At 35.2% G+C, this 13,148-nt stretch overlaps 1 protein-coding gene across 1 annotated transcript in view; it reads left to right on the top strand.

Moving 5' to 3' along the window:
* LOC149795527 (V-type proton ATPase subunit B) overlaps positions 1-7,257 on the top strand; it is a 34,673-nt gene extending 27,416 nt beyond the window's left edge. Inside the window, exons 9-14 of the mRNA XM_089965334.1 lie at positions 95-218; positions 1,140-1,290; positions 1,675-1,757; positions 3,145-3,249; positions 4,688-4,817; positions 5,453-7,257. Coding sequence (XP_089821460.1) covers positions 95-218; positions 1,140-1,290; positions 1,675-1,757; positions 3,145-3,249; positions 4,688-4,817; positions 5,453-5,634 — 775 coding nt within the window. The 3' untranslated portion in view covers positions 5,635-7,257. The remainder of the gene's footprint in view (positions 1-94; positions 219-1,139; positions 1,291-1,674; positions 1,758-3,144; positions 3,250-4,687; positions 4,818-5,452) is intronic.
* The last annotated feature ends 5,891 nt before the right edge of the window (positions 7,258-13,148 follow it).

Here is a 13,148-nt window from a genome sequence, read left to right on the forward strand (position 1 = left end):
TATTGAGTCATTTCAACTTGTTCAGTAATGCAATTGGAATATTAGAAGATCCAGTCTTTCTTCAATCTACATAACATGTATAATCAAATTTCAGAATTGAGCGTATCATCACACCTCGTATTGCCCTGACCACAGCAGAATTTTTGGCCTACCAGTGTGAGAAACACGTGCTTGTAATTTTGACAGATATGAGCTCCTATGCAGAAGCTTTGAGAGAGGTAATAAAATTGCTCACCAAAAACGTACTCTTATTATTTGAAATTAAGCCAACCTCAAAAGGTAACCCACAAAACATGGACCCATTTTTTAAAATTATGCCAACCATGAAAGAAAACATTTTTGAATGTAAGATGCACAGTTCCTATAAAGTTTTGCACTTGAAAGTAAATCATACTAACAGTAAGGTGTCTGATATGTTTTAATGCATAGCTTATCCATAGAAGTTGACATGCAGACAAGAGAAACCTTTAATTTTAAAATCATATATCCATTAACATAAAATAAACATATTCTGCAGCTGTCTATATTGAATTGGATTGATTTAAAAATTATTATGCATTCTTGTGATATACCTTTTGTATTTTAACTTACTTAGAAACCATTAAAAAAATCTATCTGCTGATACTTTTATTTGAAAAAGAGCTACCTCAAAAGCAAGCGGTTCTAGAAAGTAAGCAAGTCAAAAGATTGGTTTAAAGGAACTATTGTTGTTGAGTCCACTATAGTGGGGAAGCAAGACATAGCAGTGACGTTTCTGTCATTGATGGTGGCATAGGCAAATTCAGCAGTTTGTTATGGTGGTCATTAAAAATTTTTGATTTACATATTTCCTAAACCGCACAATGGATTTTCTTCATTACTGTGATAAGTGTTATGAATCTGCCTTATGCTGACTTACCCTTTGACGTTGGTATCAGGGTCACATGGTTTGATGGCAGTGCATTAAACATGGACTCAGCTTGCAATCCAAAGCCTACTTGTTATCAGTGAAAGATCATTTTTGTTTGGTTTTAAAATTTAATGGTTTGTCACATCCACAATTAAAAGAAATTGATGTCCCATGAAAAATATTGCATTCATAGAATTTTACTAATGTAACTAAGCAACAAATATCACACAAGTGTTGTATAAATCTGTAGGTATCTGCTGCCAGAGAAGAAGTGCCAGGTCGTCGTGGTTTCCCTGGTTACATGTACACAGATCTGGCCACCATCTATGAGAGGGCAGGTCGAGTTGAAGGACGTAATGGGTCCATTACCCAGATTCCAATCCTTACTATGCCAAACGATGGTAAATTATGTTTTAAATCAAATGTTTTGATTCTCAGATGTTATGTAAGGGATATACTTTCTCTTTTTTCTTGAGGATTACAAATCCATTTGCATGAAAGAGGCTAAAGAATATTAAAGACTACCAGATGCTGGAGAAACTGAGGCCTTGTTTTAGTTATTATGCTCTAAACCTGTTGGTCCTTGTATGACATAGTATTTAATCTTGATGCAGTTTGTTAGAAACAAAACTATTACCAGTAAGTTTATTTATCAAAACTATGTGCATTTTTATGAACCTTGTACTTCTGGTTTACATTGTACTGCTTGTGGAACTGTGCAATAACACGTTTCATATATATTTATATGCATTTACTAAGTGCTTGCCACTCCGGTTTATTTCCAGATATAACCCACCCAATCCCTGATCTGACAGGTTATATTACCGAAGGTCAAATTTATGTTGACAGGCAATTACACAACAGACAAGTAAGTTGAAATGCAGTGTTGCCTTTATTTTTTTAAGGTAATATTTAACCAGGACACTAATGTTGTGTACCCATCTTGACAGCAGTAGAGACAGAATGTTACCTTGCATATTCATTTGTCTACTCGTGCATCAATCACACACATGTGTGTAGGTAATTTCAAGCATGGTGTTCCATTTTCCATGAATACATTTCTAGTTTAACACCAGCACTAGTAGAGCAGGTGTCTTAGATATTATTGTTTAATATTTTGGGAGTCATGGTAACCTGGTTTGATAGAAAAATTTAGCATTTATGGAACCGTTTGTATCTATTGATGCAGAGCGATTTCAATCTGTCCATGTTTGTAACATAGGATCCATTCTCTTTTACATAATTTTGTTTGTAAGTACTAATAATAATAATAACATATGGCACTAAAACAAGGAGAAAAATGTATAGAGGTCAACGTTTTTATATCTCAAGGGAGGCAACTCAAATTTAGGAAATGTTTTGATCTTAAAGTACCTATTAACTTGTATAAAGTTGCACTGATGGTAATGACTGAAACTAAAGTAGAAAATGCTTTTTAAAGGAAAGCATCACAAAAATTCATTGAATAATATTTAAAATGGTAAAATATGTTATTGATTGATATATTTTCTGAAAATTTAGATTATACAAATTATTAGAGCACTTTCAGCACAGTAGTAAACATGACAATGAATATCATGTCAGTAGTTATTTTGATCCGTTGGAGCTTATACAAAAGTAGTACAGTTCACCCCTCCAAACTATCTGTTTGGGTTTTGGGAAGGGGTTGTACTGTGAACAAAATAAAATTTGTCATTGAAAAGAATTTATTTAGAAACATTAGTTCCAGTGTGAGAAGATGCAACCCATGAACACGTCATTGGTGCTGATGACTAATCTTGCCAAGTTTATTGTGAAACGCATCCCCACTTAGGATTGTAATGCTTTATGAACTTAGGATTGTAACGCGAACTTAGGATTGTAACGCTTTATGCTAACAAACTATTACAAAAAGACTATTATCATTAATTTTACATGTGATCATGAAATGCCAAACTTCTTCATGGCTGTTGGAAAGGTATCTTTATTATTGCTTGAGATAACTAATGGCCAAGAAATATTACTCTGATAAATGACATGTACTCTGGCCAATTACTTGACCATTCTTGTAGAGTTGAAACATTGCTGTGTCACTTGCACTAGCAGAGATGAGTCGTGTATCAAAGTGATGGCAGTGACAGTGGCAACCTAACATTCTGTGTTAAACCTTTTAACAAATATTATGTCTAGGGAGTTTTTGGGTGACATTTTGTTAAGACCATAGTTGGACTTCTGTTAATGTCATCAATGGTAAACTGTATTTATGACTCTTTCAGATCTATCCACCAATCAATGTGCTACCCTCCCTGTCCAGGTTGATGAAATCTGCTATTGGAGAGGGAATGACCAGAGAAGACCATGCTGATGTGTCCAATCAGCTGGTAAGTCTGTTATCTCACCTGGATAATCATGGTGAGATGCAGATATCAATTTTCATCTTACAGTGGCAGTGGTTGGATTAAAATTTGATATTTAGTCATTTGGATTGAGGGGAACATACCAATGCATTGACACAGAACAGTTGGGATTTCCTCATTTTTATGAGTATGCATAAACAGAAATGTATCATAATAGGTTATGTTGGGTGACAATGGCTAGATCATAGGCAACATGTGTTTAAAGATTCATAGCAGATTGTTACCTGTTGGCATTTTCACATTTGAAACGGGCTAAATTGCTAAGTTTTGCACAAAATCATTAAAGAAAACAATTATTGACATGTGCTTGGTATCATTCAAATATGAGATTTACTGGTTCATAAAACTTACTAATCACCTCAGCAGAGGACTGTTGCTATGTATTAATATGCCGTAACAATGAAACTTGTCTTAAGAAGCCACCTAAAGGGAAATTTTACTACATATATATATATATATATATATATATATATATATATATATATATATATATATATATATATATATATGTATGTATGTGTGTGTGTGTGTGTGTGTATATATAATTGATTTATGTCAATCCTTTTGTGGAACAGTGAAACTATTCAGATGATGACAGCATCACAAGTTTTTTTAGAGACTGGTTATAGTTTTTCATTTATTCATGTTTCTTTGATCAAAATTATGAATTCTTCTTGTATTTGATGTTTTTATTTTATAGCAGACACAATTTCCTCATTATACCATCCTCTCCATGTCAAAGGGTCATTACACCACTTTGTTCCACACTGACACTTAGTGCATGCAGCTAGCCAAAATAGTACATACCACTCCAGTCTAATTGGATGAAGCTGAAGGAGACTTGATTCTTTCAGATTTGTCATTGTATATACATAGATACTTGTCTGGAAATCATTGTTGTGGCCTCAACAGAAAATTACATGTCACATGTCAGGTTCTCAAATTCAATTTTTCTTCCAAGTCATGGACATCATGTAAGATGCCATGTTAAATGCCTTGCATGTGAAACAGGTTGTAACATTGGTAACTCGATTTTGTTGCAATGGGAGGTAATTCTTTCATCCCTAAGATGGCACTTTTGGCTTGCTAGATATTTCAAGGGTCAGCATACAGTGAGGTGGTTTGATGACCCTTGGCTAATGAAGATAGCATTACACTTGCTTGCTCCCTTTGAAATTGGGGTAAATTTAAGATTGATGGGTTGGATATAATTTTTCATTTGTTTGTGTTTCCTTATCGCTTCATGGATTCTTGAGTCAGTTTAGTTGGCAACACACATTCCGCCAGATTTATAAGAGTTAACTGGAGAATCTAGTAGCTTTAAATGATGGTATAGTTGACAGCCATGCTTTTAGTATGGGTAGTGTAATCTATTAAAATGTGTTTACTTGTTCATTTCCAGTATGCATGTTATGCCATTGGTAAGGATGTGCAAGCCATGAAGGCTGTAGTGGGTGAAGAAGCTTTGACACCAGAAGACTTGCTCTACCTAGAGTTCTTAATCAAGTTTGAGAAAAACTTCATTTCACAAGGTAGCATTACACTCCTTAGATGTTTGTATACATTGAATAAAAATTAAACGTACATGTTCAGATGCAGATAAAAAATAATATATCTTGCATACTCTTCCCATGTAAGACCAAATTATTCTGGACAAACATAATGGAGCATTTCTTGTAATTCCATACTCCTTATCTGCATGTAAATTACATAGTATTTTAGTTCTGAACAGTTTAAATTTTGCAATTCAATTTAATTTGATTTAATGTTAATAAATTTTGAATATCACTCCTGACTTTGCTCTTGAATATATTTTTGGGGAATGTTTGGGCAAGTTACAGAAGAAATTTGATGAAATCAAAACAGACATAATGGAAGCTAATAAAATTGTTTGCAGTTCATAAAGCACTTCTTGCTATACACCTATCCCCCTTCCCACCATTCCAGTCAGAGGTAAATTACACTCGAGTCTGTCAGTTAATACATTTTTAATTTTTAATTTGTATACGTAATTTTTTAAATGTTGGGGAAAAATTTGTTGGTAAAGATGCATTCAAAAACTTGAATCTGATTAAAATGTTAAATCTAAAGCCTCGATCAACCATTTATTCTTTCTATCCTATTTTGAATGTGCTCTTAATTAACAAAATTAAATTTTTTTCTTCAGGTCACTATGAGAACAGAACAATCTTTGAATCTCTGGACATTGGCTGGCAACTTCTCCGTATATTCCCCAAGGAAATGTTGAAGCGTATTCCTCAGAGCACACTAGCCAAGTATTACCCCAGAGATGCACAGAAAAATGTTGCCCACACTTCTCAGGAGGAACATGCCGTTACTAGCTTATAGAACAGTGAATAAATATAAAAAAGATGCACATTGAATACATCAGGTCATATTCATAAAATGACAGCTCATCGATTCTGTGAAAATATTAGGCAATAGTAAGGCTACTTGCAAGAAGTAATTTTTTGCCTCGTTATGTTTTAGTTGAGATGTTTACTGCATAGTTCATCCATTATTTTGGAGAATTAAAACTCAAATACTGATAAGAATTTTCATGAAATATTTTGTAGGATAGACAATTGCTGCCAGTGTAATGTGTCGGAGAATAAAAAGAATTTAAACTGATTTTAAGTCGTATTTAGTATGGCCAAACTTCCCACCTGAATGTGCTGATATCTGTATATGTAGAATCATTTTCAACTAAATACTACTCTGCAGGCATCAGGTTTCAAATTGAAAGTCTGCATGTTATGCAATACTTGTAAATTTACTCATATCAGGCTTTGATTAAATTGTAGACAAGAGATATAAATGTGTATATTTAGCAGAGAAATACTGAAACCATTCCATAATTTTTCCCCAAACACTCCTTCAAAACTTTATTCAATCTGCTGTGTTGTGTTCTGTCATTATTAAGAAGCAACCATAAACCTAAAACCACACACTTCCTTTTGTCCTTCCATTTGATAACATAAATTTGGTTGTCAGTCTCCTTCAGTTCGGTAAACTGCCCCCCCCCCCCACATGCCTCTTGTGTTAAATTGCGGAACAAGTGTGTTCAAATTTTTATCTATAAATATTTTCTTGTCATTGTTTCCATTAATTGTAAAGAATGTAATATCTTTAGGTTATTATTGTTTTGATTTTTTTGTGTCCTCTTTCAAAAGGGAATACTTCTTTCACCTTTAAAGTTGTGTATGTTTCAGTAATTTAGATTTAGCAAAAGAAGCAAATTAGTTCATTGTAATTAATTTTCTTTTAAGCATTTTATCATTGTTGTTTAAGATACTGTAGATAATCTTATTGTTGATTATGATATAACTTGGATGACAGAAGAAATTTTAACATTTAGGTCTTCAATTTGCTTGCTTCTCATGCCATGACACCACAGATATTATCTTGTGTCTTTTAATTGTTTAGTCAGTCATACCATATAAAATTGCTTACAAATTCAATATTGTATCACAACAAATTTTGAAAGAAAAATTTTGATTACAATAATATACATCTTCAGACAATAATGGTTAAAAATTAAATATACCAGTATGGGATGTGCCCGGTGATATCAGCTATATACAGGTGTTAATGTCCAATTCATCTGTAGGTGATGCTTTCAACAAGCCAAAGGCTAGAGTTATCCACAGGTCTCCATAAAGTATGACTATTTTCAAAAGATGGCATTCAGCATTAGTGTTGTGATATATCCTTCAAACCCCAGTAAAGGAAGACTGCCCAGATTCAAACAAAATCTCAGTTTGATGGTATCCTAAGATAATACTAGTTTTGTATTTGGACTTTGTCATGTGTTGCTCAGAACGTTTATCCGTTCTTTTAAATGGCTGTTGCATGTAAAAGGAATAACTCAGTAAGTTTGTTTATGTACTTGGTTATGCTTTAGAAATTTTGACTCTTGATTAAAAAAAATAAACGAACCTTCCTGGTGCATTATCCCAAAAAAAACTTGATCACCCAGTTACGCTTAATTGGCTCCAGAACGTATTTTTCATCCTACTCGTGTCAGAAATTTTACAGATGTATATGTTAATACATACAATTATAACTTAGTATTATTTAAAGAATAAGGACCATTGCAGGCATTGCAGATAGAATATCATTGTTAATTAATCAGAAAAGGTTGTTTGTATTATATTTGTTGTTTATATATTGCTCTATATTACATTACGTCTTAGAATGAACAAATCAGAACATGGTATTTACTTTATCTTTTCATAAGCAAACAAGTCTCAGTTTGCTGCATCCATGTCAGTACCAGGGACCTGGAGGGGATATTGATGCTGTTTAACAAATGATAGGGCAGAATATAATGAGTCACTTTGTTTCACAAGAACAAATAAAAACATGGTCATTGGACAAACAGATAAAATAAGTTGTTTCCATTGTGTATGAATCCTATTTCATCCTTTTTAAATGGTACTCCTTAAAGAGAATTTTTACATCTTGGACTTAGACTTTACTTCACATAAATGATTCAGTTTTGTACACAATTTATTTCGAGATTCTTCAGAAATATATAGAGGATAATATCGATTTGGCTTAACAAAACATTGCTTAATAAATGGTGAATGAATTAGTGGCTAATAGAAATGCGCAGTGAAGGTAATTGTTAATAGAAACCAACAATTACGGTAATCTCTAATGGAAATGAAGGTAATTATAAATAGAAACAATCAGAGAAGGTTATCATTATTAGAAAGAAACAATGGAATTTAACTTGCTGTTCTTCATGATCTTGTATTAAGTAATTTGAATTCTAGTACCAACAACAGTAACATTAACTGTTCATTTTGTGTACATGTGTAAAAATGTTCCCTAAATTGCAATGCATGGATATTTATATAGAAATGTTAATTAAAATATTGGGATTAAAAGTTTGTGTGTTGTATTTTATACCCTTTCAGTAGAAATCTGTCTGTAGACTTCAATATTCATAAAGATAGGCAAATTTAAGAATGCACTATTTTACGTGTAATGTATTTATCATTGTACATCCATTCCTTTGCTTGGTGAAGCAGTTCATATCACAGGCAAGTTTTATAACCAGAGGTTTGTAAGCATTACTGACGAGATTTGGATCCTCTTCTGTAACTACATTAGTGCCATTCTTACCCGTCATGTCAGATTTTCTCTGGTTCCTAAATCCTCAGTCACAGAAGAATAATTTTCTGGGAAATCAACAAGATTAAAAGGACTCCCCTAGGCCATAGTGAACAAGCAAACGTCAACCTTACAACCGTAAATGACCACATTTCTCAAGAATGAAGGTAGACAAGAGGCAGAGAGGAGGCTATAATTTTAGCCTGTGTTCCTCTCCATGCCATCCTGTCTCGATAATTAAAAATTACATCTTAACACCATACTTTTCAGATAAACCAGCAGGTGCGGGAAGGTTTCTATTCTTTGCTGCCAAATAGGAAGATTTTTGCCATGACAATCAATGGCCTAGGCAAGTTGTTTCAGAGGTATTTGTTATAACCTTCAGCTCACCGTCTTCACTATCCAAGGTCCCATTAGCTACAAGCAACCATGCTGCAGCAAGAAATCCGCAACTTGTCCAGAAAACTGTTCACAATGTAAATTCCCTGCGGTTTTATTTCGAGATTGTACCTAGTCCCAAATGCCAATAGCATTCTCTGACCTGTTATTGATTCATTTCATTCATGCCACATGGTTGAAGATGAAACACCAATACAGACTCAAAATGCCTTTCAAGAGGTATGCTTATATTCACATCCCCATTCACAATGCTTCCAGGATGTTACTGCAGTTCACTTGCAAAGGCTTTGTTCACCAGTTCAGGGCACTTTTGTTAGGACTTGACATCAGTACCTGGGTGTTCACAAGTGTTATGGACAGAGTATTGCCCCATGTACAGACTACATCAGGCTACCAGGCCAACATTCTGCAAGAACATCATTTGAGTGATGATCTTATAGCAAAACATCATATCACTTGTTACTCTGCTATTCAGCCCTGGATTCCTTGTCAACAAGGAAAAATTCAACCTTATATCATCTAGGCATGGAGCTCAAAATACTGGTAAACAGCACATCCTCCCTAAGAACGGGCCTTGCAAAATCAACATAATGGTGGCTTTGTTGCTTACACAGGACAGCCTCAGCCTGAGAATTTCTTTACATAATAGGTTTGCTCAGTGTGGACCTCATTGTACTAAGTCACATTTTTGTAAGACCATTAAGATGGAGGCCAAAACTTTGTTCCTTGGACCAGCCTATAATTGTCTCCATGGATTTGAGGTTCATTCTAAAGATTGGGACAACCTCAAAAGGCTCATGTTGGGTATTCACTTGCAGGTACAATCTCAGTTTGTATGTATGGAAGCATAGAGAGCTGAGGTGTATATCTCGTTCCATCTTTCAAGAAGCCCATTGGAGTACAATCCACTCTGGAGGTCTTTTCAACATCAACATCCCTGAGAAGAAAGTCCTACAGAAAGCATTTCATTGGTGGCATGAGCTACATGGATAAGGAATCCTCATTCTGTGTGGCAACAGTGGAGAGTTATATCAGACAACAAGAGGGAACCAAGTTGCCAGACCTTTTTGCTCTTCCTTGGAATTTTCTATGGTGGTGTATTTTAGGACAAATCCATGTACAAATTCATCATATTCCAGGCCAACTCAATGTATTAGCAGACTCGCTGTTCATCTGCAACAAACACTTCTTATGAGAGAAATAGTTCCATAGATTATATTGTACAAGGCATCGGATAGAGGTCAGAATTGACATTCTCCACTTTTTACCTCATGATCTTTCATCCCAAATGCTCGGCTAAGCCTGGTGGGGCCTATCACCTCTGCACAACAGATTACCTTTCCAGGTCATTCAGTAGCTTCCCTACCTCCAATGGAATTGCAGGAGGGAAATATTTCCCCTTACAGATGCTGCACCTTGGCATATAGCATCTATTCTCTAGCTGTGTTATCTAGAAGCTGCCTTAGGGGACTGGAGAGAACCTCTCCATGGTAAAGAGATGCGGCTTCCTCCACCTCTTCTTCTTAGGTATTATGATTGGGTAACATATTCAAAGAAGAAACCAATTTTTTCAAGTAAAATATGTTTCTTTGACGAGAGTGTGTTTGTGTGATTTGGATTTTTAATGTAGTCTTAACAATTTTTCAGTCATATCACTATGTTGTCTTCAGTGTGGCAGTTTATAGTGATTTCCAGCACTGGGGTGTCATGCCTCAGACATGTAACATAATGTCCCACCCACTGTCCAGAAACAAGTCCGATCAGTCCTAACACTAACCTCTTACTACTGAGCACCAAGCAAGGCAGCTATAAGTACCATTTTTATAAGTCTTGGGTCTTGCTATCTTGCAAATCCAGTCCTCAAATGCCACAAAAGGCATTGTCTTTAGATTGTTTTAGCAACCAAAGTACACTTGCTGTGTTTGGAGTTGGAGAAGTTTTCCCAAAGAAGGACTGGTGCCAAGTCCTTTAAATTTTCAAGTAACTACTGTAGCAAATGTGCAATTTTCCAACGACGTAATTACTATTATTATTATGATTTGATAAATATTTCAGAAGATACTTTAACAATTGGGTCTTCTTCAAATGCTCTAATCAAAATGGGTTTGAAAATTAGGCAAGAGGAGGATGGAGTTGCACTTCCTTAACCTGGAGTTTGCCCTGTCTTGAGTTTCCTAACGTGTTTAGTAACTTTGTGTTTCATTAAGATACAGGCACATGGTTTATGCATGGATGCAGTTTAAAGAAAATATAACAATTTTTATAAATTAAATAAATTTTCTGCATTGTGATTGGCTGTAAACGGTCATGTGATACTGATCTGGAATTTTTTACACATCGATAAATTCTGGGACTACTTTTGGTTTTTGTACTGTTTGCAATATAAATAAACATTGCAGACATGTCATTGTGAAACATTTGTTTCATCTTTTACATTTTTTTTTATTCAGCAAATATAAATTATACCCTTTTCTTACTTTTTCAAATATTCTTTGATTGAAATGCATAGTTTACAATTTGGCGTTCGTCTGCTACATAGTCGATCAAAATGTCCAATTACGGTGATTTTTCACTATAATTTTCTGCTGAGTTTTTTGAACACTTTGATGACAAGGAGTTAAAAGCGCTCTCCGTTACGGATCACTGCCATCTCACCTCTGTCTGCGTGGATTCGAGTCTCGGATTCAGCCAATGTGGGTATGTGAGAAAGCTTACCTGTAGCTTCTCATGGGTCGGTGGTTTTCCTGGGTTATTCCTCCACCATTAATACTAGACTCTCATGTATAGCCTATCATGTGCTGAAAAATGGCATTAAACCCTACAACAACAACAACAAAAGTAATAGTAGCGACTGAAGCGGATGAAGATGGATTTGACTGTAATGTGATGGATGTTACAAACGCTGAAAATGAAACAGAACAACAGAGATTGATATATTCCCTTACACAGCACCCCATGACCTCAGTCACCCTAGCCATACACAACAACAACAATAATAGCGTGAGAACTGGTTCAGTCAATTATGAAGCCGTAAACCAAGATTCGAGAAATTATCTGAGGAGGACTTAAAAGCTATTTAAATAAATCAATACTCAGAGGCTACTAAACGAAACACAAAATGGGGTATTGGCATTTTCAATGGTATTTTGTTTTAAATTTTATTTTAATTTTTATTATTTAAAAAACATGAAACGTGTGTGGATGTTGGTGCTAATATCAATTGCTATCACTGTAAAACCACTGAAGTCCTGCCACATATATTCAGTAGCTGTTCAAAATATCAGGAATCTAGAATGGAATTTCAAAAAGTCCCTCCCCTCAAAAAAATTGGATCCTCTACCACTTGCCCAGATTTCCTTAAAAATAACAACCCCAACATAAATATGATCTACCAAAACATACTTAACAATTCCTAGACACATCCAAGCTAAAAGAAAAAATATAAAACACCCTAAAAGCATAAAATAAACAACCGACCTCACTTAAAAATAAATTTCCACTAGCAGATAGGCACCCTTGACAGGTCCTGGGGGACATGAGTACTCAGCAAGGGTGTCCCTCTAGTTTAAAAATAACAACCTGTAAAGCATACATAACCCACCCAAATACTCTCTAAAACCAGATTAATATACACAGATGGGTGCTTTTGATACGTTCCTAGGGACCTGAATACTCGGCAAAGGTTCCCATCTTCTTAAATCAACAAAAATAATATTTTTTTAAAAATCTTCTCTGCTCTCTTCCTAGCCCTAACATGAAAGACAACCACGGTAATACTGTGGCCTACTTCTGTGATACAGACCATACTAACACTAAAGCAGAACAGTTTTCCATCCAATCCAACCTACCGGTAGCTCATCTTTAGAATAATTTCAGACACAAGAACCAAACCTGAAAATTCATGCAAGTACATCCATTTAGACCAGTACCCTGGAATAAGCAGACTCCTGCCTTCCTGGCAGAACTATCAGTTTGATCAGCCATGCTAGTAAGGTAATGCTGAAGATCATCTTGAACAGACTGAAACCACAAGCAGAAGAAATAATCGCTGAAGAACAGGCCGGGTTCCGGAGTGGAAGAAGCACAACAGAACAAATATTCAATCTCAGGGTTCTGTGCGAAAAGTACTCGCAACACCAGCAAGACATCTATCATGTGTTCATAGATTTCAAAAAGGTCTTTGACCAAGTGTGGCATGAGGCATTGTGGGCCACAATGAAGAAGTATAACATAGGTCAAAAGTTAACCAATACCATCAAGCAGCTGTATGCCAAGGCTACCAGTGCAGTAATTGCCCAAGATTCTGTGGGGGACTGGTTCCAGACAACAGTGGGAGTGCGTCA

This window comes from Sinohyriopsis cumingii, chromosome 7, assembly GCF_028554795.1.
Source record: "Sinohyriopsis cumingii isolate HCF-2022 chromosome 7, ASM2855479v2, whole genome shotgun sequence".
In the NCBI taxonomy this organism is placed as follows: domain Eukaryota; kingdom Metazoa; phylum Mollusca; class Bivalvia; order Unionida; family Unionidae; genus Sinohyriopsis; species Sinohyriopsis cumingii.